Source organism: Pectinophora gossypiella, chromosome 24, assembly GCF_024362695.1.
Source record: "Pectinophora gossypiella chromosome 24, ilPecGoss1.1, whole genome shotgun sequence".
Taxonomy (NCBI): Eukaryota; Metazoa; Arthropoda; class Insecta; order Lepidoptera; family Gelechiidae; genus Pectinophora; species Pectinophora gossypiella.
In genome coordinates, this window is record NC_065427.1 from 3,338,289 (window position 1) to 3,365,852 (window position 27,564).

At 42.8% G+C, this 27,564-nt stretch overlaps 1 protein-coding gene across 4 annotated transcripts in view; it reads left to right on the plus strand.

Annotated features, from left to right (window-relative positions):
• LOC126377809 (rho GTPase-activating protein 190) overlaps positions 1-27,564 on the plus strand; it is a 42,832-nt gene that overhangs the window by 12,425 nt on the left and 2,843 nt on the right. For 3 of the 4 annotated variants that reach the window (XM_050025674.1, XM_050025673.1, XM_050025675.1), the window contains exons 11-37: positions 363-472; positions 6,865-7,051; positions 8,149-8,264; positions 8,772-8,921; positions 9,875-9,977; positions 10,640-10,799; positions 11,812-11,918; positions 12,925-13,019; positions 13,620-13,775; positions 14,031-14,175; positions 14,623-14,729; positions 15,230-15,414; positions 15,957-16,110; positions 16,416-16,534; positions 16,783-16,857; positions 17,896-17,940; positions 19,664-19,773; positions 20,421-20,510; positions 21,017-21,121; positions 22,259-22,349; positions 23,051-23,162; positions 23,616-23,728; positions 24,217-24,308; positions 25,040-25,225; positions 25,807-25,942; positions 26,283-26,414; positions 27,214-27,352. In XM_050025674.1, the coding sequence (XP_049881631.1) occupies positions 363-472; positions 6,865-7,051; positions 8,149-8,264; positions 8,772-8,921; positions 9,875-9,977; positions 10,640-10,799; positions 11,812-11,918; positions 12,925-13,019; positions 13,620-13,775; positions 14,031-14,175; positions 14,623-14,729; positions 15,230-15,414; positions 15,957-16,110; positions 16,416-16,534; positions 16,783-16,857; positions 17,896-17,940; positions 19,664-19,773; positions 20,421-20,510; positions 21,017-21,121; positions 22,259-22,349; positions 23,051-23,162; positions 23,616-23,728; positions 24,217-24,308; positions 25,040-25,225; positions 25,807-25,942; positions 26,283-26,414; positions 27,214-27,352 (3,320 nt within the window). The remainder of the gene's footprint in view (positions 1-362; positions 473-6,864; positions 7,052-8,148; positions 8,265-8,771; positions 8,922-9,874; positions 9,978-10,639; positions 10,800-11,811; positions 11,919-12,924; positions 13,020-13,619; positions 13,776-14,030; positions 14,176-14,622; positions 14,730-15,229; positions 15,415-15,956; positions 16,111-16,415; positions 16,535-16,782; positions 16,858-17,895; positions 17,941-19,663; positions 19,774-20,420; positions 20,511-21,016; positions 21,122-22,258; positions 22,350-23,050; positions 23,163-23,615; positions 23,729-24,216; positions 24,309-25,039; positions 25,226-25,806; positions 25,943-26,282; positions 26,415-27,213; positions 27,353-27,564) is intronic. The other variant, XM_050025676.1, reaches the window with a different exon arrangement.

Consider the following 27,564-nt stretch of genomic DNA (forward strand, 5'->3'; position numbering starts at 1 on the left):
CGTCTTTACGTTTCTCCCGCTCATCAAGTTTCGTATTAATTTACAATTAAATTGACGGAGGGAATTGTTGTACTTTATAATGTCAAAACGGCCATGATAGCGTGCCTTTACACCAATGTCCATTATGCTCAATAAAGTATTTTATCTACTTATTAATCCACGTTAAGAGAAGAACAACAACCACAGGGAAATTAAAAGTTCTTTTAGGTAGCGAAAACACGCAGGTTAAACATATAATATTGTAAGCCCTATGAAGGTGGCATATTCTGTATAGAAAAAAAACCCTCCATAAAATTCTAGAATAAAAAACATAAGGAATCAACTTCTAAGTTCAAATATTAAATAGTTTCTTATGATTTCAGACATTGGGACAGTCTCAGAAGATTCCCTACGACATACTGGAGACAAACGAAGCTGCTTCCGTCTTCAAGACTTACCTCCATGAAGCCCAGGAGGAGCAGAGGAATTATGAGTAAGTGAACTTAATAAGATAATTCCGTGCTTCGCTTGGCACTTAAGGGGGTCGATCCCTGCCAGTGACTCTTCTGTAAAAACGCGGAAAAGTTTTGTAAAAAGATCTAGCCTTTAGGCAGATAAGATGATAGGGTCAGAGTACAAGAGTGAACAATTTGAAAATAGAAAACAGCCACTTTTATCCTATTGCTATTGTTTATTTATTGTTTAGCCTATTGTGCTTATTTTTATTCGTATATGTTGAGGAGCTCGGTGGCGCAGCGGTAAACGCGCTAGGTCTGCGATTGTTGAAGTTAAGCAACTTTCGCAAAGGCCGGTCACAGGATGGGTGACCACAAAAAAAAAAAAAGTTTTCATCTCGACCTCCTCCGTGCTTCGGAAGGCACGTTAAGTCGTTGGTCCCGGCTGCATTAGTCGTTAATAACCATCAATCCGCACTGGGCCCGCGTGGTGGTTTAAGGCCCGATCTCCCTATCCATCCATAGGGAAGGCCCGTGCCCCAGCAGTGGGGACGTTAAGGTGATTCGTTTTCCATACAAAAGTTGATGCAGTGCTACAGGAAAACGGATAGAGGAATATTGTTATAAAACCGATAAATAGTAATATTTTGGTGTATTATTTTCGCAAACTAACAAAAATTTAGGGTCCGAATACGAGAAGTACCATATTTCAGACCCTCAATTTTGATCAATTCTACATTTGTAGTGGTGCAGATTACAGTGTATTTGCTGAGCGTGTAGTGGTGTCAATGTTAGTTTGTGTGCGTGATAGTTTTTTTTTCTCTAAAGGCTTTGACTACTTGACAAGTGTAGTAGAATGTCAGTGACAATTTATAAAGAGATTTTGTATGAATAAATAAAAAACTAAAAATACTACAATCTGAGAAAAGGAATATTGCAAAAATATTTTTGTTTTAACGCATATTATTTAAACATTTTTAAATAATGGGTAAGTACCGTGTTTTAAAAGAGGACATATATTATAATAAAAAAACAATACATAAAATGAAATGGCTGTATGGGCATAGTTCCCTTTGCCTTACCCTTCGGGGAAAACCTTGGGGAAAACCAAATCAAAAAAAAAGTTGTTGCATTTGCCGGCCTAAATAGTAGTGATTTATAATTGTTTTTCCATCCAACATACAGATTTATTTATATTCTCTTTGCCGCGGACTTTTTGGTGGGACCGGGAAAAGGAAGGTTGCTTTCTTCATTGAATAATCTAAATAATCAATACGAAGTGGTGTTTTGTGGTTAATGATCACATTAAGTTAGTCGGAAAACATTCCCGATAGTATTATTAAATCGGAATATTCAATAAACAAAGTGTACCTATCTATTTTCGCTTTGCGCCAACAAGCCGCTTACTTCGTTTGGGGTTCGGAGTAAGAGTCTGCTCCGAGGGTGGGGGCTTAGGTTTCATCATTTCATTAATCATCATCAAGAAAAAAAAAACACAAGACATGGCTGTATGGGCATAGTTCCCTTTGCCTTGCCCTTTGGGAAAAAAAAATAAGATAAATTTTGAAATTCTTATGTATAATAAACAAACATCACAGACATCATGACAGATCTAAAACTAACGAAAATCTTTTTTCTATTTGACTTATTTATGAATTTTAATCAAGAAAACGTGATAATAAGTTCGACAGCAACCAGTTTAGGTCCCCGAAACAGCCCATTTCAGGCCGCGTATATATGGAAATAATTTCAATACGTCCCAGCCTCGTCTTTTTTTAACGTCCTCGTTAAAAAAGACGTCCTAACCTGAACTAACTAATCTAACAATAAACACCACGCGTAAATATAAGTCCAGAAATGCGCTGCAAGTCGTCTGGACTGGGCGCGAAAACAACATAGAATTCGATTAGCTGCTAAGTGTCCCGCATGCTATCACCAGCTGTCACTGACATACGTATGAAGTCCCGCGGATTTTATTGGAACTAAATGACAAGTCATAATAATTATATGCGGATACTGCGACATCAGCGCCGTGCTTGCGGGACGTCCTGAAGCGCTATTACATCTTTCAAACGCGATGCGACAAAGTTTGAACCGACGCAATTTAGGAAAAATCTACCTTATTATTACTGTACTGTGATCGTTATTAATTGTAAAATCATACAATACATATACACAATTCTTTATACACAATATAATTATTATGACATATTATGGACTTTTCGGTAGACCTACAAAAAAGGAACAATTCAACCATACATTGTTTTGTTATATCTCAATGGGCTCAGGCAGCGTTTTCGCCGAAAGCTCCAAGTCGGCTATATTTGTAACGATAATTATGTTTGACATTCATCATCATTTTTGAACCATTTTATACAAAAAAAAATACTTGTATAAATTATATACCCTAAAGCACGCCCATGAATTACTCTACTCATTGGTGAAAACCGTATGAAAATCCGTTCAGTAGGTAGTTTTTTAGTTAGCCGCGTGTTCACTGATGCGATTAATGCCTGTTAGAATTTTACAAAATAAAAAATACGGAAATTACGGAAGGTACTTTAGTGCAAAGTACATTATTGTATAATTATAATATTATTGGTACCATTATAATATTACTGTACCTGGCAACATACAACACGTGCACACTGAGGACCGACGAGAAGCTTACCGAGTTGGAAGAATCTATCAGCAAGTTACACTGGGATGTCATCGGGCTGTCTGAAGTCCGAAGAAAGGGCGAGGACACGATAACTCTGGGCTCCGGTAACTTGCTGTACTTCCGGGAGGGCGAGCAACTGTCCATGGGTGGTGTCGGGTTTATCGTCCACAAGTCCCTAGTCAACAACGTGTTGACCATCGGTAGTGTTTCGAGCAGGGTAGCGTACCTGGTACTCAGAATATCATCGCGATATTCGCTGACTGTCATCCAGGTATACGCTCCGACCTCGGGACACCATGATGACGAAGTGGAGACTATGTATGAGGAGATTTCTAAAGCCATGCATAGCCATAAAAGCCACTACACGATTGTGATGGGGGACTTTAATGCACAGTTGGGGAAACGTTGCGGTAACGAGCTGAGAGTGGGGCAATTTGGATTTGGGGTCCGGAACACCAGAGGCGGGATGCTTGCGGACTTTATGGAGAAGGAGAACCTCTATATGATGAACTCCTTCTTCAGGAAGCCCGCGACCCGCAAATGGACCTGGATGAGTCCCAGTGGCAGGTATAAAAATGAGATCGATTTTATCATGTCGACGAAAAAGCACATATTCAATGATGTCTCTGTGATCAATGCCGTTAAGACGGGAAGCGATCACCGCATGGTAAGAGGCACATTGAATATCAATATCAAGCTAGAAAGATCGCGACTGATAAAATCCACGCTCCGACCGGCGCCAGCCCAGATCCAAAACCCCGAGCGCTTTCAGCTCGAGCTTCAAAACCGCTTCGAGTACCTTGAGAACTGCGCAGACGTGGACGATATAAACGACCTGATGGTGGATGCTGTCCGTACGGTAGGTTCTAAACACTTTGGAACCCGCCGTACCAAAACGCAGAAACTCTCCGCACACACACTCGAACTCATGGATAAGAGACACGAAATGAGGCTGCAGGACTCAGCGGATGTCTTACGTTATAGACAACTTAATAGACAGATCTCGAAGTCTTTGACGAGCGACCTTCGCCAATTTAATACTAAACGTATTAAAGAGGCTATAGAGCGGAACAAGGGCTCCAAGGTGTTCGCAAAAGATCTGTCTATTGGGCAAAGTCAACTAGCGAGACTGAAAACTGAGGACGGCAGAATCATTTCGTCGACTCCCGAAATCCTGAGGGAGATTGAGAGTTTCTATAGACAGCTGTATTCCACGAAAACATCAGGCGAAAGCATGGCTCGAGACCCTCGAGCCAAGCTTACCCGACACTACACTGAAGATATCCCGGACGTCAGCCTGTACGAGATTAGGATGGCCCTCAAACAACTCAAAAACAACAAAGCGGCAGGAGATGACGGAATCACAGCAGAACTATTGAGAGCGGGCGGAACGCCAATACTTAAAGTCCTCCAAAGGCTCTTCAATTCCGTCATATTTCAGGGCAAAACGCCGAGGGCATGGAGCGGAAGCGAGGTGATCTTGTTCTTCAAGAAAGGTGATAAAGCCCTACTGAAGAACTACAGACCTATCTCGCTTCTGAGCCATGTCTACAAGTTGTTTTCGAGGGTCATTACGAATCGTCTCGCTTGCAGGTTTGACGACTTCCAGCCTCCCGAACAAGCCGGTTTCCGAAAAGGCTTTAGCACCATAGACCACATCCATACGCTGCGGCAGGTTATACAGAAGACCGAAGAGTATAATCTGCCACTTTGCTTGGCGTTTGTGGACTATGAGAAAGCCTTTGATTCGATCGAGACCTGGGCTGTGTTGCAGTCTCTTCAGAGGTGCCAAGTGGACCATAGGTACATCGAAGTGCTAAGGGACCTCTACCAAAATGCCACTATGTCAGTTCGAGTACAGAACCAGAGCTCTAATCCGATCCAACTGCAGCGAGGAGTGAGACAGGGAGATGTCATCTCTCCGAAACTGTTCACTGCTGCATTGGAGGATATTTTTAAGCTTCTGGACTGGAAAGGATTTGGCATCAACATCAACGGCGAGTACCTGACGCACCTTCGATTTGCCGATGATATAGTCCTAATGGCTGAGACCCTGGAAGACCTGAACACCATGCTCGAGCATCTCAGTAACGCATCCCAACGAGTGGGTCTTAGCATGAACATGGCAAAGACAAAAATTATGTCCAACGACCATGTCGCACCCACTCCAGTTCAGGTTGGGAACGTTACACTCGAAGTTGTAGACCAGTACATTTACCTAGGACAAATAATCCAGTTAGGTAAGTCCAACTTCGAGAAAGAGATCTCTCGTCGGATCCAACTCGGATGGGCAGCGTTCGGGAAGCTGCGGAATATCTTCTCGTCCAGAATACCTCAGTGTCTCAAGACGAAAGTCTTTGACCAGTGCGTGTTGCCAGTGATGACCTACGGCAGTGAGACGTGGCCGCTTACTATGGGTCTCGTGAGGAGGCTCGGTGTCGCTCAGCGGGCAATGGAGAGAGCTATGCTCGGTATTTCCCTGCTGGATCGAATCAGAAATGAGGAGATCCGCAGGAGAACTAAAGCCACCGACATAGCTCGGAGAATTGCAAAGCTGAAGTGGCAGTGGGCAGGACACATAGCGAGGAGAACCGATGGCCGATAGGGCGGAAAGGTTCTGGAGTGGCGACCACGTGTCGGACGACGCTCAGTGGGTAGGCCCGCTACAAGGTGGACCGACGATCTGGTGAAGGTCGCGGGAAGCCGCTGGATGCGGGCAGCGCAGGACCGATCGTCGTGGAGATCCTTGGGGGAGGCCTATGCCCAGCAGTGGGCGTCATACGGCTGATGATGATGATGATGAATATTATTGGTAAAAGTGATACTTTTTGAAAATTCCGTAACAAATAGACGGGTTCGCCAAATTCAATTGCAAAAAAAATACAAAAAGTAAAAACAATTAAAATATGCACTTGGGTTTGAACCGTGAAACTTAAGAATGGCGGCGACTGCTTTACCAAATGCGCCATTTAGAAGTTAGAAGTAGACTTCAAATTATGCATCTCTTTTAATAGCTAACCTAGTTCGCATGTGTGTGTGACAGCTTCGTGTTTGTACACAAATTGAAATGACACCAACTTTTGATGCAATGTTTTAATATGATATCTGCAGTAAATACTTCAAAATTGTAGCTTAACTTAAAGATAATGTATGTAAGATTTCGCCACCTAACATTTTACTGGGTCAGAACTCAACACTAAACGAATAAATGGAAAAAAATACGAAAACTGCAGAAGTAACGCCATCTGCTGACGCAGCGTTACCTAGCTGACTGAAATGCATCACCTTAATGGGCTGATGATGATGAATGATGTTTATGTCATTTGTATATGTCGTTGTGCGAGAAAGTATTATTGATTGATTGATTGGTGTATCCATGATAATTACGTTGAATAAATGATTCTGATTTCTGAATAGGCGTTATCTTATGTATGTTTTTAAGTATACTTATGTCCATGACCACTTTTTAAGCGCTCATGATCAATCTAGGGTAGTTATAAAAAAAAAAAAAAAATTACGGGTTATAAATACTTGGACACAGTACAACAACAACAATACTGACACAACAAACAACAACAACAACAAACAACAATTAACAACAACAATGATTTCTTACTCACTAATATTAGTATTACACAGATACACACACATACACAATAAAAATAAGACGTTTATATACTGCTCCTGTACAAGTGACTCATGGAGCAATGAGTCATGTACGGACAGTCCAGCCTCTTAGTTATATATCAATGTCTCCAATGTCCACAGGTGGTGCCAGCAGTTCAAGCGTCTTCTGGAAGAGACAGGGTACGTGACGCCGGGCAAGCAGCTGTCGGAGGTGCGCGTGCTGCTGATGGGCCGCGAGTGCTACGAGGCGCTCACCGAGGAGCAGCAGCAGCGGGTGTACGACCAGCACCAGCGGCAGATACAGCGCCGGGCCAAGCATAACTTCCAGGTACGGAACTGACGTGATGGCACATATAAAATACAATACGGTCGGAAGGCCGAATCCCATTGTTTTAGTTTTGCCTGGAAATCCGGGCCTCACGAGGATACTGTAACAACTCAACCAACTCAAAAAACCAACACAGTATTTATGTATACATTGTTGTGATAATATTTGTTTATGTACACTCTAATTATATTTAAGTAATTTGGTATTATATAATCTATGGCACTATTAACGCATGTTTATGGAACACGATGTTCGTACCTCACCCAACAGGGTACACATAACACCAACGTCCTGGTTCACGCCGCGATTTGTACTGAGTGAGGCCCTTTTGTCTCAGGGTGTCCACCGGTAAACCTAGCTCAGCCGCTGGTGGGGAGCGGAGAGTTACCGTTCCATACGTAGTATTATTCTTTATTCTATGCCAATATTTAACGGCCTCTGTAGTCCGGTGGTTGAGCGTTGAGGGTTCGAATCCCTGTGGGGAATATCACAAAAATCACCTTGTGATCTCTAGTTTAGTTAGGACTAATGTCCGATCACCTGATCACCTGATTGTCTGAAAGTAAGATGATCCGTGCTTCGGAAGGCACGTTAAGCCGTTGGTCCCGGTTACTACTTACTGATGTAAGTAAGTAGTCGTTACATGAGTCATGTCAGGGGCCTTTGGCGGTTCAATAGTAACCCTGACACTAGGGTGGACGAGGTTGGTAATCCACCTCACAACCCACATGATAAGAAGATGATAGATTGTTTAGGTTGATATATCCACCTCTTAACCCACACGATAGAAGAAGAAGAGTAACATCTATATTGCTTATCTGTGGCCGTGTCCATTGCATCTTATTTTCTTTATATTGTATTCTATATATTATCATTCAACTGTGACTTAAAGTTCCTGTTTGTGAAGTGCGAATTAATAAACTGTTTACTGTTCGACTCCTGTCTTACTACTACTACTACTTCCTTCTCCTGTCGTACTACTCTGCCGACACGTCGGGTCTCCGGGCCTCCACCTGCCCCCGTCGTGTCGCAGGACTATGTACTATACACCCTTGTCTACTCACCCAACATCTACATAACAGTTTTTTTTATCACAGGAGTTACTGCTAGAGCACGCAGATTTGTTCTACCACTTCAAGAGCATATCGCCAACCGGTACCATCACACAAGAGGACATCAAGGAGATAACCGATGCTTTGCAGGATGATATAAGGTAATGCTGCTGATTCAGACGAACAAAACTTAAAATATTGCTGTCCTTTTCTGACGTTACGTGCAAGAAAGAGAGAGCTAGTTGGAGCTAACTGGCATACTGAAAACGATTAATTAGTAATTTAGAAAGTTTTGTTTCACAAATGTTTAAGTCGACAACTAGTTGAAGACTCGGAATACCCAGCATTTAAATATTTATGCACATACTTTGTAAATTGTAATAAAGTGTAATCGTTTTCTAAATCAAATCAAATAAAATCAATTTATTTGCCAGAATACATAAAATACAAAAAGGTGGTAAAATAATTCAAATAACAATGTTGTGATGTGTTCGCCCTGCATGCAGGCGTACAAATATACATAAAAAAAAATAAACAAACTATTTTACAGTGCAATAACTAAAAATGTTGAGAGAGAAAAGTAGCTTTCTCTTTTTTGCGTTCATCCTAAGTGAAAGACGACTTATTTTTAATGGTATTTTACTCAAGTACTGTAATATGTTCCACAGATACAAGATGCTAGACCGGATGGAGCAGGACCGCAAGCTGATGCTGTTCCAGCACCTCGGCTTCGTGCACTGTCCCATGCGGGAACACTGCCCCGCTGCCGCCAACTGCCTCGACCACACGCTGCCAGTCATACTCAATACTAGAGTCGGGTCAGTACAACCTATTCACACCCCGGACACTTCATACAAAACACCTCGTTTTACTCAGACAGTACACATTGACATTATCGTACACGCGCATATGTGTGTGTGACGTCTGACGCCCATACGATTGAAGACTAAAGTAAGACCGAGGCGGTGTGGGATAAACCTAGCTTAGCCGCTGGTGTGGAGTGGAGAGTTGCCGTTCTACATGTGTAGTCACTCACTAATTTAAGAGCCACGCTCTTGTCGGTGTAGTATTCCCATCCATGCTACTTTTTAGGGAAAAATAGGGCAGTGGTTTCGCTCATGCCTTCTGCCCTATATGTAGTATTTTTTCATTATTCCTATGACCTAAGCTTGCCAACCATTGCCCAAACCATTAGCTTCAAAATGTTTCTTCGATTTTGCTCCGCGCCAACCAAATCCCCTGGTAGCTGCGGTTTCCGAATTAATTCCGCTTAGGGACGGTACTGAAAAGTATCGCCGCCCGAAGGACGTTATATACGATCCTGAAGATCCGATTACTCTAGCCATAGAGGCGGCCCATCAGCTCGCGAAAACAAACACATCAGGACATCGATACCAAACACGCCGGTGTTGGCGACGATTTCTCTCATTCAGCGCTTTTCGCTATCGACTCACTAGGGTCGATTAATTCTTACAAATGTAGGTTATCCCAGACTGCGCTCTAAGCCGAGGTTCGCATCCAACTGGGCACCCTCAGGCCTGTTGTCTTAAATTTTGTACTGGGCTCTCACCCTCAGCATTAATGCCATAATTAATTCACGTTAAAAAAAACCTTGAGTCATGTCTTTGGCCTTTGGCAGCTCAATAATAACCCTGACACCAGGTTTGATGAGGTCGGTCAACCACCTCATAACCCACACGAGACAAGAAGACGAGCATGTTTACGTGAGCAGATTGATGACGACAAAAAATATTGCGCTTTGTTTTGGCAGGTCATTAACTTCAGCTGGTGAATCTCAGTGCCACGCCGGCCCGCCTGCGGCCCCGTGGGCCTTAACCACGGACTCGAACCAGATCAACGTCATCATATTAGGAGTAAGTAATTATCCAATATTTGCTTAGTTCTTTGCTGGGTTTTTACTTTACATAAGGACTCATGACTATGTTCCCCATTGGGGTAATTAAAGGCACATTCGTCTCATGATGAGCGTAGCTCCGCGTCATCGAGCGCTTTGTTAGGCCAACGCGATAGGTGATGAGCCGTATCGCCGTCTATAATGGTCGAGTCAACTGTGTCAGTGAAAGTTACAAATACGATAAATGAATAACTCATTGGTGCAAGTTCGGTATTGGGGATCGATCCGGCGATCCGCGTTTGAGAAGAACTCAGCTATCGATTCCAAAACTTACATAATACACTACCCGTGCGAAGCCATATTCTAACCTCCGTGGTTTAGTGATTAGAGCGTTAGGCTCACGATCTGGAGGTCCGGGTTCGAATCTCGGTGGGGACAACAAAAATCACTTTGTGATCCTTAGTTTAGTTACGACAGTGCCTGATTGTCCGAAAGAAAGATGTTCCGTGCTTCGGAAGGCAAGTTAAGCCTTTGGTGCCGGTTACTAACTACCGATGTAAGTAATTGTTACATGAGTTGCCTGACATAACTTTGGCGGCTCAATAGTAACCAGGGTTGATGAGGTTGGTAATCCTCCTGACAACCCACGCGATAGAAGATCTAATATTCTATGTAACTTAGGTGGAAGGCATAGCGGGTGAGTTCGGCAAGCGTCTGCTCGCCGGCTGCGACCCGGAGCGGCGCATCGCCATAGCGGGGCAGACGTGGCGCGTGGAGCAGCGAGTGAGAACTGACGACTTCACTGCTGAAACCACCGCTATCGACGACTTTGCGCCTAATGGTTAGTATCGCATACATAATAACCTCACGACTACGGTAGTCAGATGCATAGTACAACTAAACCAGCAGGGCTAACATGCGCAATGTGATAAAATTATCGATAGATTCAATAAATTTTGTCGAAATCGATAAGTTTGTTTTTTCCGTAACATGCGTGCTACGTGATTTTGTTCGTATTTTGACAGAACGACATGATTTATTTGTGTTCACATATGGGCACCAATCGACAAAGCTACATAATTATATCGTCAGAATTGATAAAATGACCGTGACAAAATTTTATCACGTTGCGCATGTTAGCCCTGCTGGTATGCTCAAGTGACAGCTAACATTTCAAGGTTAGCCGCGCTTACGTCATTTCACCCTTCGTTGCCCTTTTGTAAAAAAAAACAAAGTAATCCGTAGCCAATAGAAGTATCCACCGCACTTTTTCCTGTCACACCAAAATCCTTATGTATTGCATTTAAGAAGTTCAAATCATGAAGCAGTAACCAAATTACCCAGCACTAATGTTTTTAATTTACTTTGCAAGGCAATTTTGAACGTTTAGTAAAAGATTTACTTACAGTTTTAATGATTTTTATATAAGTGACAAGTGATAGTAATTAAGTACGTTAGTCAGTAGTTCGCTTGGAATATTGAAGATACCAATTTAATGGTAACACTCATGTAACACTTGCGTCATCAAACGGCTAGCAATGGCTATTCATAGGATTGAGCATACCTTGTTTTGTTGTACCGTGGTCAGAGGTATATCTATCGCAAAAGGAACTAGCTACACCTCACTGAGCTTTCTGTTAGACCAACGTGATAGATGGTGAGCCGTATCGCCGTCTATAACGGTCGAACCAATTGTAATAGTGAAAGTGCACTTAAGATAGATTAATAACTCATTAGTGCAAGTCCGGTACCGGGGTTTGTCCCGGCTCTCCCCGCTTGAGAAGCAAGGCGGTGAACCACAGGACCACAGTGACTGTATTTCGGATTCTTACTATATCATAAAATGTTTCCAGGGTATTTCTGCGTGTACCAAGACCAAGAGTCGTTCGAGTACATCAGAGGGTGTGCTGAGAAAACGTTGCTGTCTAGTCTCGAACAAGAAGATAAATTACCCTTCCAGGTACGTTGATGCTAAATATGAAGTTTCCGTCCGGTCGTGACCTGACCTCATGGCGGCCAATCAGCTCGCGACAACAAACATTTCAAAACCCCGATACCGACCCCGCCGGTGTGGTCGACGATTTCTCTCATTCAGCGCTTATCGCTATCGACCCTGTAGGGTCGATTAGTTCTTTCAACCAAACGGCCCCGAGCCGAGGTTTGCGCCCAAATGGGCCTGTTGTCTTAATGTTGTACCGGGTGAGAGCCCCTGATCGCATGAATAACTTGGTCGGAATTGGGAGCGCTAGAGCTTGGTACATAATTTAAGACTATAGGCGTATAGTGACGCTCCGCTCAAGTGAACTCACCTACCATGTTTTTTTTTCATATCTTTTGTCTCTTTCACACTAAACAACATATCGTTTTTGCGAAAGAGACATAACGTTTTTCTTTCGCATTAGGCGATGTCTCTCTCTCTTGGTCGGTCCCTCATATCTGAGGATCGTGGTCAGCATCAGGGTTGCACCTGGAGCGTATGATCTGCCTCCACCGGTTCCTGTCCAGCGCTTCCCTTACTATTGTGTAGAACTTGGATGACGACGCGTCTTTCACTTGGTCAGTCCATCTAGTCGGTGAACGACCACGCGATCTTTTGCCTTCAGTGTTCCCAACCACAATCAGCTTCTCCAAACTGTCATCACCTCTGCGCATCGTGTGGCCGAAATAAGAAAGGATGCGTTGTGAAGTACGCACCATACCCTCTCCGGCTGATTTTGGGGAGGCCTTTGTCCGGTAGTAAGACGCTTTACTGCTGAGCAAAGGCCCAAAGGAGTTAAGAGGCTTTTGGTGGCAAGGGTGTACTGCTGCCAAAGGATCTTTCAGGGTATCGTACAGAGCATAGTGCCCCGCTAGCCACAAGTTGGTAGTGTAACTGGGGATCGGCGATCAAAATGTGTTATGTTGGAAGTTGTATATTTACATGTTGCAGGCTGTGCATGTTATATTATTATAATACGTTGTTACAGGGTCTTCCGTTGGTTGTGATGTTCGTCCAAGATGAGGGGATGGACAAGAAAGAGATTACAAGACTGCAAGAGGACGGCCAGAATCTCGCCGATAAGTGAGTATTCATTGGTTTCATTTTACCTACATAACGTCGCCTTGTGTGAAAACTTATTAAGCGCCTTTTTAAATAATACTTTCTGAGGCGATGTTTGGTAACAAAATTTCGCAATCCAGGTCAAAAGTGCAGTCTCAGTTTTTACCCAGGATGCAATTCATCGAATGAAATCGAGAAATTGATAAAGAAAATCGCATCCGAATGCGATTTATCGAAAAAGATCTTACGTTCATGGTGTTGTTCATCGACTCGGGCGTGTCGTACAATGAGAAGAGTAAAAAAAGAAAGATATTGTGTCAACTTTAAAATGATGGACTATTTGGAGGTGATCAGTTCTCACTTTACGAACCGTGGTAGCTCAGTTGGTAGAACACTTGACTCTCACTCTGAGGGTTTAGGTTCTGATCCCAACACGGGCCTAAACCAATGATGTTCGAATTTGTTTTCGAATTTAAGTTTGTAACATCCAAATTCCCGAGAAATGCGTTTTGGAGGTATGTGCCCTAATCTCCATTAAGCTGGATTTCCCTTCGCGGTTTAGAAGGCAACTGGGCTATCACGCCTTGATCTACTTGTTTAAAATGTTTTGCTATCTTCTAGCCTACACTGCTCGTACATGGAGGCGTCAATCAACGAGCTGGGCACGGAGGCGCTGACAGCGGACGCTATACAGGAGTTGGTGCGGGCCAACAGGGACAAGGCCAGCTACGCCCACCTCTATAGAGACCTAATAGTGTGCTTCGACTCCGATATAAGGTGAGTTGAACCACCTCTGGCAGTTAACCACACTTTCCTATGCTTCTATCCTTTTCAGCCACACAAAACCACCATTTGCTAGAATGAGACAATGCGAACGCACGCGGCGGAATCGATCAAGCGGTTGAAATGTAGTCGCACGAGATAAAGAGCGGGATATGCGCAAATGTCAAATTGCAGTATTGCTTTTTATGTGAATTGCTTCCTTCTTTTGAGACCGCCAGAACACTTTAGATTCGTTGTTAATTGTTCCAGGATAATGGTGTGCATGTTCTGCGACGACCCGTACTCCCCGGAGCGCGTGCTGAGCCCGCTGCTGTCGCACCGCGCGTGTTTCCTCACCGGGGACCGCTCCATCGTCATCGAGACCTTCCTTGGGGACTCCAAGAGGAAGGTCGAGGTAAGGAGTTGACACTTATCTTTTTCTTTTTTAAGGTTTACATTCAATTCAGATGTACAGATTTATAGTTCACAAACGCACAATGATTCATATTACAGACAGCCTTAGGGTGGATTTTCGTTTAAGCAGAGTGGAGTTGTGCTGGCAATCATTCTCGCACGCTTTGTGATTCGATTCCGCTCCGCGTCAGTGGAAACCAAAGCGAATGACCAAGACTTAACCTTTCCTCCAGATAGATCATTTATCCTGGGGGTTAAAAGGGCCATATTGAAACAATTCTCGACATTTACGCATATAAAAGTAAATGCGCGCAATGCCGACAAATGTCAAATAGCAATATTGATTTTTAGATGAATTGCTTCTATGTGAACTTTAACACCTGCCCCCTGTCTTCTCCCACCCCGGACAGCATAAGCATTATAAACATTTTTTTTTTATTTATTGCAGGTGATAATCTCCAGTTTCCACGGTGCATCGCAGTTCAGAGAGGAGCTCATACACGGGTTCATTCTCATCTATTCTGCTAAGAGAAAAGCGAGCTTAGCCACCTTGAAGTAAGTTTCACGAACTACAAAAAAAGTAAAAGTACTTATTTCTTTAAAACTACTACTTACGTACTGAATGAGATATTTATTCAGAAACAATAATAATAAAAAAACAGAATGTAAATCCACCACAGGCTTCGTCAGTACCAACATTCATATTTAAAAAATAAAATAAGGGAAAGCATATTCAATTACGTACTTATTTTTTTATTTCTTTAGTACTTATTTCTTATTTTTTTCCTTATTTCTTTTCTTTTAATAATTCTTTTTCTCGTTTCTATGCTGGACTAGAAGCTAACAAAAGCTAAATGCAGTCAGATGCTTACCTCTCGGGCATGTCGTAAAAACTCAGACTAAAGTAAGACTCAGAGGGGGTCAGGTCGGCGCCCGATTCGAATTGGTGCGGAGCGGAGAGTTACCATTCTACATTTTTCTTAATTATATGCCTTTAATTAAATTTAAAGCTACCAATACCAATATTTACCAGGGGCTTCTATGTTACCCCACAGTGCGTTCTCGATGAACATCCCGAACCTGCCGATACAAATGGTGGCGGTGACGGATGGCGGCGGGTCTGCGGCGAGCGCGTTCTTCGGCACCGACCTTGGACACGCGCTCATCACGGAGGGGAACGCCACCGCTGACCGCCTAGGGGCCCACTTCACTACATACACCTCTAGTGCTGAGAATAAGTGTGAGTATAACATACTAGTGCTGAGAATAAGTGTGAATATAACATACTAGTTGCCAGTTGTTAAAAATAACAATGTTTCATACAAATGTAAATTCAAAAATATTATGTTTATTCATTAGGTAACATAGTTACACTTTGAATCGTCAATTGTTACATAACGAACGTCTCATCCGCCTAACACTACTGCAGCTTTTCACAACCTGTATAGCCTAGGAAAAGAAGCTGCAAAAAACCATACAAACTTTTAACCCTGTTTTAACTCTTTGGGGGTTGAATTTCGCAAAGTCCCGTCTTAGTGAGCACCTACGTCGTAAAAGGAATCCCCATGCAATATTTGAGACTCCTAGCATTTGTAGTTTCTGAGATTTCATGACTAATCAGTATGGTATTTCTTTATCACTCTGTATATTTCTATCAGGTTGGTGTAACAGAAAGCTCGGTTAGGTGTGGGTACTTAGCTCATCTTTCGATGGATGTACCTCTGACTATCCTAACTGAGATATATATTTTATTATTATTCTAATCATGTTATTTATATCCAGCGGCATTCTACACGCCATTCTTCAAGGAGGTATGGGAGCGTAAGGGCGAGATCGAACGCGCGTTCCGCATGGAGCAGCCTCACAACCTGCCCGACGTCGCTGCCTCCCGACCTACGCCACCGCCCAGGAACCACTCCTACCATCTCAACCACAAGTAAGTTTACAGTCAAGCCTCATTCACTCTCAGGCCCCGAACACAATCGGGCTCCAATCACACTCAAGCCCCAAATACAATCAGGCCCCAATCATACTCCAGCCCCAAGTATAATCAGGCGCCAATCACAATCAGGCCCCAACCCTGATAAGGCCCCAATCACACTCACGCCCCATTCAAACTTAGGCCCAAGTCGCACCCCAGTCCCATTCCAACTCAAGCCCCATTTAATGAAGAATTGGGCTATCCACAAATACTTCAAAAAACAGCACTTATTCACATTTGTTTTCCACGATTATTTACAGAATGGAACACAAGCTCACCAACTCGTTGGATCTCCTCATCGGGCCAGACTCGCGAGCTGACATCGACTCGGAGTACAGCGACACCTTGAATAATTCCAAGAATAGAGGTTTTTTGAAAGGTATGACGCGTTTGAAACGATTGATCGATTTGGAGGAAACAAGAGATGTGTCAGGAAGCATGGATATGGGCCTGAGTTTATGTATGTATGAATTTGGAACGTCGTTTTCAATTGCTGCTAGCCCAAACCATCCCGCGGATACTCCATGTAAAAATCAAACTTATCGACTCGATCAATTAATTTTATCACGTTGCTTATGTTAAAAGGACAGATTGTGAGCTCAATATTCTAACCACCATTCTGTACAGGTTTCAGCGTATACCCACCGCCGAGCACGCCGCCCGAGCCGGCGCCACCAGATCACAGGATGCACGACTTATCGCGTGAGTTACTATTACTAATGGCCCTTCTTATCTGGTGTCAGGGTTATTATAGAGCCGCCAGAGGCGCCTGACATGGCTCATGTAACGACTACATACCAACGACTAATTTCGAAGCACGGATCATCTTACTTTCGGCCAATCAGGTGATCAGCCTGTATATTGTCCTAACCAAACTAGGGATAGCAAAGAAATTCGCGCACCGTGCGTGTTTTCTATACAAACGGAGATACTTACAAGCAATGGAAGAACACGCATCCACGCGCTACGCTGCATCATGCGGGGCAGTGTGAGAATCGCCTTACACATTTCCGTGACAAATGGGAGAGGTTTCTGATGACTGAATTATTTATTCTGTAACCTTCTATGTATCCAGTAAGGCGTTACTTTGTTCGGTGTCAATATGTTTTAATCGTTGTCTTTCGTAATAACTTGTAGGTAAAACTACATGTCGCTTTATAGTGAAAGCCACGTAAGCGCATTTTAGAAAAATCACATTCTCTTGTGATTTTCTTCATTTGATTTTCCATCCAGTTAAGAATCGGGTAGTTTCCTAGGTCAAAGATAAATTATGAAATTCTGATTACTAAATAAAGACAGATGTAAAGGTGACAAAAACGTCTCCTTTTTTCTATTTAACTTATTTATGAATTTTAATAAACAAAAATGTAATAATAAGTGCGACATTTTGACGTCATAGGTTGCTTTAACATAGTAATTTCGTGTTTTGACGTTTAGTAAAAAGTAATTAAAACATAATAACGGGTTCTTACCGCGTTTAAATGGGGATATGAGACTCCCGATATTTCGACACTGTTGCAAGTGCCATGATATATAGTAAAAAGTAACTGATTTGACTAGTTGGTAATTGCCTATGTATATTTTTTTTACCTGGGTTGAAATTAGCTTGGCTATTGCGTGGTTTAGTAGAAAAAAAAAACACATCCAAATGTGTTTTTTCAAAATGGCGCTTACATGGTTTTCTCTATGAGTCGACGTTAAAAACCTTCAAAATGTAAATAAAATCCTGTTATAACGCAGCGGATCTCAACTGCTCCGAGGATTCTCTCAGCACACACGAGTCAGGTGATTGCATGACGAGCCAATATCGGCCTTTTATACCTGTGGAGGGTTCAGTTTTGTTTGTAGATAGTACTGTCATGTCGTACACCTATATTGTTTTCTTGTTATGTTTTTTTTGTTACAACAGCGTGAATTGTAAGTGGGTTTAAAATTCGTTTAGATTAAATGAAAAAGGTAAAAATGTCGATATAAGTATACCTAAGTTCAAATGCGTACATTCATCGCATAATAAACCCAGTACCCCTGCCTCGCCGAGCTTTCTGATAGACCAACGCGATAGGTGGTAAGCCGAATCGCCGTCTGTTAAGGGTCGAGCATACTTTGTAAGTGAAAATCACACTTATGATAAACAATATCGTCGTAAGGCCCGGATTTCCAGACACAATAGTTAAACAATGGGATTTATTTATTTATTATGGTACATCAACAGCAGTACATACACAAACACACAATATAAAATACACATAGGAAAAGTTCCGGTATGCCTGCCAATTATAGACGCACACAACACTGATAATAAAAAGTATAAACTAAAGTTAGCTTAAAAAGAACAATAATTGAATGGGATTAGTACTACTAGTAGGGCCGTGGGCCTTAGGAGGATATCGCATTGGTGCAAGTTCGGTAGAATTGTATGAGAACTGTTTACGCTTGATATTTATGTTTAAAGTCCAGTTATCCACCTCTTCAGACACAGCCAGCGTCCCAGCTGCCACACCAAGGTATGATGAATGATGTAGATAGGTAGACGATATAATAGTTATAATAAACATATCGAAGTATTTGTTACCTTTTTCATTTAGTCTCAAAACTTTCTACTTCGTCTCGTATTTTTTATGTTAATAAAGGATGTTTTTTTTAAGTTTGCATGAATATTTTTTTTTTTTGAGGTAGTGTAGATGTTGACGATTTGTTTAAAATGATATGGGTTTTTTCATTTGTAGACATAGACCAACACGAGTCTCGGTTGCTGTTTTAAAATTTGATGTTTATCACGACATTTTTAGAATTCTACACGAATATTTTTATGCGCATGATTTTATACCTCAGGGAAATTATAGATATGAGTTGGCAACCATACGCGTTCCGCTCTGCCGAAGAATATGAACGATTGACCGTGTTATTTGTGTGACGGTTTTGTTTAGGTGTGCGTGTATAAAGACGATGTTTTCTTATGAGTGTGCGGCAGAGAGTAGGTGTGTCTTGTATGTGTACACCTCCCCCAAAAAGTTTCAGACAAAATGTAGTTCAAAACTAGCCCAAAGCACTCCCTAGACAGTCCATACAAAAAACCTCGTTTTATACACACACTACACATTGACGTTATCGTACTGTGTGTGTGTGACGTCTGACCCTCATTCGATTGAAGACTAAAGTAAGACCGAGGGGTTTACCTCAACCTAGTTCAGCCGCTGGTGGGGAGCGGAGAGTTGCCGTACTATTATTCCTCATTCTGTAATTTCTCTGAGTTTTGTACAGATTTTGGAACTGATTATATTAATTTTACCAGCGTTAGGGATTGGCCAATGATCTCGCAATCCACGTGACGGAAGATAAGTTCGTATTGACTGTGTACACGACAGTAGCGCCACCTAGCGTTTGTAATTATTTCGCACGTTGATGCGCTGACACTAATGAGAATACCAAGCGTATTATTATACCATGTTTTTTGCTAAACCATATGTACGTACTTTCCTAGCAAAGTAATAACCCAATTTGTATATAGATGGTGGAGGCCTATGGCAGCCGCCCAGCTACGGGCACCGCGCGTTCACCACGGGCCGTACCCGACCGCACCCCCCGCCGCACAGGGTCAGACATTCGCAGACTCTGAAGGTAGGAATTTCACATTATAGTCTTAGTCTTAAGTATACATTAGGGAACGCAATCCCAACTCGAGATCGCAAATTCGAGATCGGGATTGGAAATATCAATCTCGCGAGATACCGAAATTTTCGGGATCTAACTTACTTAAGTAACTTACTAGTAACCAGTTTATAGGTACAAGTTATTATGACTTCAATGTGTTGGCGTGGTTCTTTGTGATAAGTAGGTAAATTCAGATTGTTTGTTAACATGAGCATGGCACATGGCAGAGGTGGGGGGAGGGGTCATGGGGATCGTGACCCCCTCCGGGGCGACATATAGGGTCATGGGTTTTATCTAATTCTCTACGGAGCAGACATAAAAGCTGGACCCGTTCCTATGGGCATGGTTTATATAACATGCAGAATAAATAACTAATTAGAACTTTTACAAAAAGAAAAACTATATATGTATATATATATATATATATATATATATATATATATATATATATATATATAAAATAGTTTTTCTACATATATTTATTTTTCTTGCTTTGTTATTTGCTTCACTTTTCTGTGTGCAGTTATGCGAAATAAACGTTCTCTCTTTCTCTCTCTCTCCCCCCCTCACTCTTGTTTTCCGGAGGAAATGTTTAATGTTTATTCTTATTTCAGCAACCTGGCAAATTGGATATGAACAACTACACTATGGTCAGCGACGCCCTACAACACATCACTATAGGACCTCCGCACAGAGAAAGAAAGGTAAATATTAATAGTTAATCAATATAACCCACGCATGTATCCACGATGGCCAAATGTTTAAATCCCATGTAACAAGCGGGCGAGCCTGTTGTCATTAACCGGGCACAAATCGTGGAAACCACGTGATATCAGTAAGGTAGTTTCCAACTAGTCAAACCAGTTACTTTTTACTAAACGTCAAAACACGAAATCACTATGGAATTTGTATGAAAAAGCACACTGTGGCGTCATAGAAGAACGTGACAAAATGTCGCACTTATTATTATATTTTTCTTTATTAAAATTCATTTTTGTTACCTTTAGAACTGTCTTTATTTAGTAATCAGAATTTCAAACTGCCTAATTGTCTACGACCTAAACATGAAAGAAACGTTTTAATTTAATTATTTTCAGTTCCATAATTCTACTTGATATCAACTCAGAATCAGGGTCAGAATCATCCCTCAAAGTTTTCGTTGCGATGTCACTAACACCCTGTATGATTGGTATTCTTGTCATTCGTACAGTCTCAGCGGTCCGGTTGGTCTCACTCGAGCGGGCAGCAGAGCGGCCATCACCACCATCCGTCCGGAGTGAGCTCAGAAACTGAACTAGATGCGCAGTACGCACAGGTGAGAGCCTTGCTTGATGTACTGTAGTGAATATTGGGTTTAGCAGAACAAATATGAGAGTCGAATAAATGCAGAAGAAATGAAAGTTTTTTTTTTTGACGTGACTTCTTGTAGATTTGCCGCAGATGGCATTAACTACTTGGCCGGACAAATGGGGAGCGCTGAAGGCTCTCACCCGGTACAACGTTTAAGACAACAGGCCTGAGGGTGCCCAGTTGGACTCGAAATTCTTTCGATCTATGTATCGTCATAAAGTCGACGCCAAACACACCAAAAACAAAAATCAATATGTCATTGAGCTGAATATAAATGATATTATTATAATAAGAAATAGTGTGATAAGGTGTAATAGGTTGTTATTTTTATTTAATAAAAAAAAAGAATAAAAAAAGAGTGTTGTGGTGTGACAGAAATTGAAGAATTGAGAAAGATGTCGTCAGATGGTTCGGACATGTAGAGAGAATGAATGAAAGTAGACTTACGAAAAAGATTTATAATGCAAGTGGTAGAGTTGGAAAGGTCCAGTACAAACTATTCTGAACCGGCGTGCGTGTATGAAACGATTGATGAATGTGAAGGAACCAAGAGAAGTGTGCCAGGATCGAAGCAAATGGAATTCCATTGTCTCTGCTTACGTATGTGGTGGAGTTGGAAGAGAAAAGCAAGCAAGAGGACGCCTACGGGGGAGGGGTAGTTGTAGGAGGGGGGGGGGGGTCGGAGGCTTCTAACAATAACCCTACAAGAAGAAATGGTATTCACACGTTGGTCTTTAAAAAGGGATTCCCGAAATTCCCACGGGAAGGGGAATATGAAAAAATCTAAACCGCGTAAGATACGAGTAGATATTTTCAATCTAGCATGCATGCATACCTTAGTAAATACATATAAAGTTTAGTTATGGCTGTATTTTGAAAAATGGGAGTTAGCGGGAAAAATGTTGTATCAAAAAAATCTAAACTGCATAAGTTAGATGCACTCCCACACACACAAAGATCTCTATTTTATAACATGCCACGCAGACGAAGTCGCGGGCCAAAGCTAGTAGATCATAATAATGATGAGTCTGGGGCCAAGAGCAAACCCATCAAAAGTAAAACAAAATAGATTATTGAATATAAATATAATTTGTGTACTCAGATAAAGGAACCGAACGAGTACATGGAGGCGCCGTCGATGATGCGACTGAGACGACACCGGCGACACGAGAAGACGCCGCTGCACCAGCCTTGTGAGTACCTTTTATGTAAGTCATACACTATAGAGATATAAATCAATGAATGTTTATTAATTTGCGTGTTACCACGCCAAAATACCACCAAACCGTGTGCTATGTGGGCATCAAGCTCGCGACAACACCTGGTTCCAGACTCTGATGAGTAGGAGAATGAACCGACAACACTCCCAACTGTCAAAGGCTTCTCCTGCAGAGCCATCATCTCTCCAGCATTATCCCGATTTCACAGGGTCAGCTTCATTAGGTTTTATACACGCACGCCGGTTCAAAGTCCGTCATTGAGTCGTGAAAGTCCCCAATAACGGGCCCCGTGGTCCAGTGGTTACGCGTTAGGCTCACGATCTGAAGGTCCCTGGTTCGAATCCCGATGGGGAAATATCACAAAAATTACTTTGTGATCCCTAGTTTGGTTAGGACATTACAGGCTAATCACCTCATTGTCCGAAAGTAAGATGATCCGTGCTTCGGCCCTCCAAAGCTCTCCGAAGATCACGTTAAGCGTTGGTCCCGGTTACTACTTACTGATGTAAGTAGTCGTTACATGAGTCATGTCATGGGCCTTTGGTGGCTCAATAGTAACCCTGACACCAGGGTTCATGAGGTTGGTAATCCACCTCACAACCCACACGAGAGAAGAGTGCCTAATAGAAATAGGTGTAATATATGATGTTGATATGTGTCGTGTATGTCCGTAGCGTTCTCGGAGACGGACAGCTCGGGGTCGAGCGAAGCGTCGGGCGGCGGCGCCCGCGTGCACGCCCGCAGGAGACACAACACGCACCACGCGCCCAGGCATTATAAGAAACGGTTGGTATTCACACGTGCGTCTTTAATTTGCGTGTTGATAATCAGGTGGAAACAGGTTATCGACTTTCTGGACCTTCTAATGATCTTCTAACGGCCTCCGTGGTCCAGTGTTTGAGCGTTGGGCTCATGATCCGGAGGTCCCGGGTTCGAATCCCGCTGGGGACATGTCACATAAGTCACTTTCTGATCCCTAGTTTGGTTAGGACATTACAGGCTGATCACCTGATTGTCCGAAAGTACGATGATCCGTGCTTCGGAAGGCACGTTAAGCCGTTGGTCCCTTTGGAAAATGCATTTCTTGGGAATGTGGGTTTCCTCACGATGTTTCCTTTCACCGCAAATCCAATGGACATATATGGGGGTTCAAACGACTATTCCTAAGAGTCTAAAAAGGCATTTTTAACTCAGGCTTAAGCTTATATTATGTTAGTTCCATGTGTATGTGTGTTGCAGGTCTTTAGGTAACCTGGTAGCGGTGCAGAGTCCGCGGGTGCCCAAGCTGGGGATGTTCGTGGGCCCGCCCGAATTGCCGACTGGCTACCGAGCGAGAACGCAAGACGATAAAGGTAATGTTAACAGCCTTTTTGAAAACATTATTCAAAATTTCGGTTCGACATTATCGAAGAACTTAAATTGTTCTGGCAAGCTGTGAACATCGGCTATAGTTTCGCATTGGTGGTGGATTATTATTCAGCCGCCAAAGACTCCTGACATGACTCATGTAACGACTACTTACTTACATCAGTAAGCAATAACCAGGACCAACGGCTTAATTTAACTTCGTTTAGTAAAAAGTAACTGATTCGACTAGTTGGAAACTAACCTATTACATACTTTTTGAAACCTAAAAACGTGACGGAGTAGTGTTTGAATAATTATACGTACAAGATGATGCGTGCAGTAGTTGGTGATTACGTTGTGCAGTCTGGTCTATATAGGTATTTGTATGTTTTGCCTTGATACGATCGACTGGACTAACAGATGCGATCGACCGGGTGGCCACACCTGGTGTATACATACATGTTGAATACAAATGGGTTATTTATGATTGCAGGTAGCGAGTCGAGTGAAGGCAGTTCCGACGGCGAGACGAGAAGGCCGAGGCCTCTGCCGCCGCCGCCGCACCACGAGACCCAAACACATAAGGTGATCAATATTTTTGAGTCTATCTGTCTCTTTCTCTCTCATTCTCTTGTCTCTGTATCCACCCACTGCTGTGTATAGACTTCCTCTCAGCAAAATTTCATACTGCGAGTGTGTGATCATGTATATACAGGGTGTTAGTGACAACGTGAAGAAAACTTTGAGGTATGATCTTCTCTCATGTGGGTTGTGAGGTGTATTACCAACCTCATCAACCCTGGTGTCAGAGTTACTATTGAGCCGCTAAAGGCCCCTGACATGACTCATGTAACGACTACTTAGTTACATCAGTAACTAGTAACTGGGACCAACAGCTTAAAGTGCCTTCCGAAGCACGGATCATCTTACTTTCGGACAATTAGGTGATCCGCCTGTAATGTCCTAATTAAACTAGGGATCTCATGGTAATTTATGTGATATTTCCCCACCGGGATTCGAGCCCGGGACCTCCGGATCGTGAGCCTAACGCTCAACCACTGGACCACGGAGGCCACGGAGGCATGATTGAGACCATGATTCTGTGTGCGCAAAAGTACGGAACCGAAAATACTTACAAAAAAATCACCGAAATTTTCATGAATTTTTCGACAGGAAATTCCACTTGTTATCAACTTATAATCACCATCCCCCTCAGTATTTGTGACAAGACTTGTGTTATAATAAACATTCTCCATTATGCAGGTAAGTTGATATAGCCAATCAGGGGTTTACAATTTCAAACTCTATCCCATCAGATCCTTGGCGGGGAGTACCCGTCTTCAGCGCAAGATAACTCGTCCTCGAGCGCAGCGGACTCGCGGCGCCGCCAGCACCCGTTCAGCAAGCACGACCGGCGACATAAGGACTTCAAGAGCAAGGACAAGAAGAACGCGCAGCCGCTCGCCAATGCTGCCAACAGTGCTGCTAACTGGGGGCCACAGGTAAGGGCACTATGGCCATGTTATAAGAAAACCAGCGGGCCTAGTACCGTAAGCACGCGATTCTTTCTCGCCGCGACAGAGATCGTCTGTCTCTTTCTGTTTCTGTGAGAGAGTGACGGGTGACGTATGTCGAGGCGAGAAAGAGTCGCGCGCTTACGGTGCTAAGCCCGCAGGTATGCTAAAAAGTGACAGCTAACGTTTCAAGGTTAGCCCTGCTTACGTCATTCCACCCTGCGTTGCCATTTTGTAAAAAATAAATTACTCACGACAAATGTTTTTATATTTACTTTGCAAGGAGATTTTGAACTTTTAGTAAAAAAAATACTTACAGTTTTAAATGAGTTTTATATAATGTGACAAGTACGTCACCCGTCACTCTCTCACAGTACTGCACAGAGAGAGACAGATGATCTCTGTCGCGGCGAGAAAGAGTCGCATGCTTACAGTGCTAGGCCCCCAGATCTGGCTCACCCATCACAATTTTAATGCACCTCTTTGGTGATATTGTCAAGTAATTTCTTCAGATCTTGAGAAGCTGTTGATGACTGTATGTTTTTGTAATGAATGTGTGTGTGTCCCAGGGTCCACATGGAGTTCCGTTGTTCGTGGAGAAGTGCGTGGAGTTCATAGAGCGGGAGGGGCTCGCGTCAGAGGGGTTGTATCGCGTTCCCGGCAACCGCGCGCACGTAGAAATGCTATTCAACAAGTTCTATGAAGGTAACAACTGTAATGGCCCTGATTCCTGCAGACACCTAATTTTTTTTTAAGTTCTTATCCGCCGCAAAGGAAAGACTAATTTTAAAATAAATGAATGTATAATCCAGGTCAATCAAATAGGCATCTCGCCGATATGCTACATGTAACCTAACCTGTATTGGGCTGGGTTTCCCTTCGCGGGTTGGAAGGTCAGACAGGCAGTCGCTTCTGTAAAAAAACCGGACCTGTCAAATCTTCAGGTTAGGTAAGCGTACTCTATGGAAAAACGGGTTAATGCTGATGCTGATAATGAGATGATGATGATGATCATGAATGATAATATTGAAATGCGTATTTACAGATCCCAACATAGACCTGGAGTCTCTAGACATTCCAGTGAACGCCGTGGCGACAGCGCTCAAAGACTTTTTCTCCAAGAAACTGCCTCCGCTACTGGATGAAGCTAGCATGGCGCAGCTAGAGGATATTGCGGGTAAGTGACATTGATATTTTAATATTGAATTTAAAATAAAATAATTTTGAATATTAGCGTTACTTACTAGATGAGGATAAGAACTAGAAGCTCAAATGTAGGTGGCAGCACTGTTTTTGACAGTTCTCCATACTGGCCAGCTAAAATTCGTGATAAATTGATATCAAATGTAGAGCAACGGAGCGTATCTTCTCCCATCCCACCAGGTGTCGCTATTGTTGAGTATGCTTAAATTTTGACAGTTTTCCATACTATTTGAGTAAATAAACATTTATATTTTTACATTATAACCCTTTGCGTAGTGTTATATTTATTCCCTAATGATCGGAAAGTAGAACACTTAAAAAAACTCCAACTGGCTGCTTTTATTTTTCGTAACTCATCCTTCAGACGGGATACACTCCATCTTCTTAGCAGCTTCCCGTTTTTCACAGGGTCCGCTTACCTAACCTGAAGATTTGACAGGTCCGGTTTTTTACAGAAGCGGCTGCCTGTCTGACCTTCCAACCCGCGAAGGGATAACAAGCCCAATATAGATTAGGTCACATACCTCCGAAAATGCATTTCTCGGGAATGTGGGTTTCCTCACGATGTTTTCTCTCACCGCTGAGAACGTGATAATCATTTAAACATGAATTCGAAAACAAATTCGACAATCATTGCTTTAGGCCTGTGCTGGATTCGAACCAGCGTTCTCAAAGAGAGAGGCAAGCGTTCTACCAACTGGGCTCACGTCACGGGGTAAATTGGAATTAAAAAAGCTAGTTTTGGCCCTCACAAATAGTATCGTTTCCCTCAGCTATGCGTGGCTGCATCGCGGGCGGCGTGGAGCTGAAGGACCGCAGCTGGCGGCTGCTGGCGCTGCGCTCGCTGCTCAACACGGCGCTCACGCCCGTCGCCCGCGCCACGCTCGACTACTTGCTCGATCACTTCTCCAGGTACGTACGGTCACGAGCATTAATACACACATACACTTTGGTACCATGTCACATTAACTTTTTTGACAAATTGAACTGTAAGTCTCACTAAATGTCAAATATGTTAGTGCGACAGAGTCCTCAAGTGGGTACATTATATTGCTCATGACTGTACTATTGTATTAGCGAATATAATCGCTCAGCTACAGATGTTTCATTGTCTGCTGGAACGC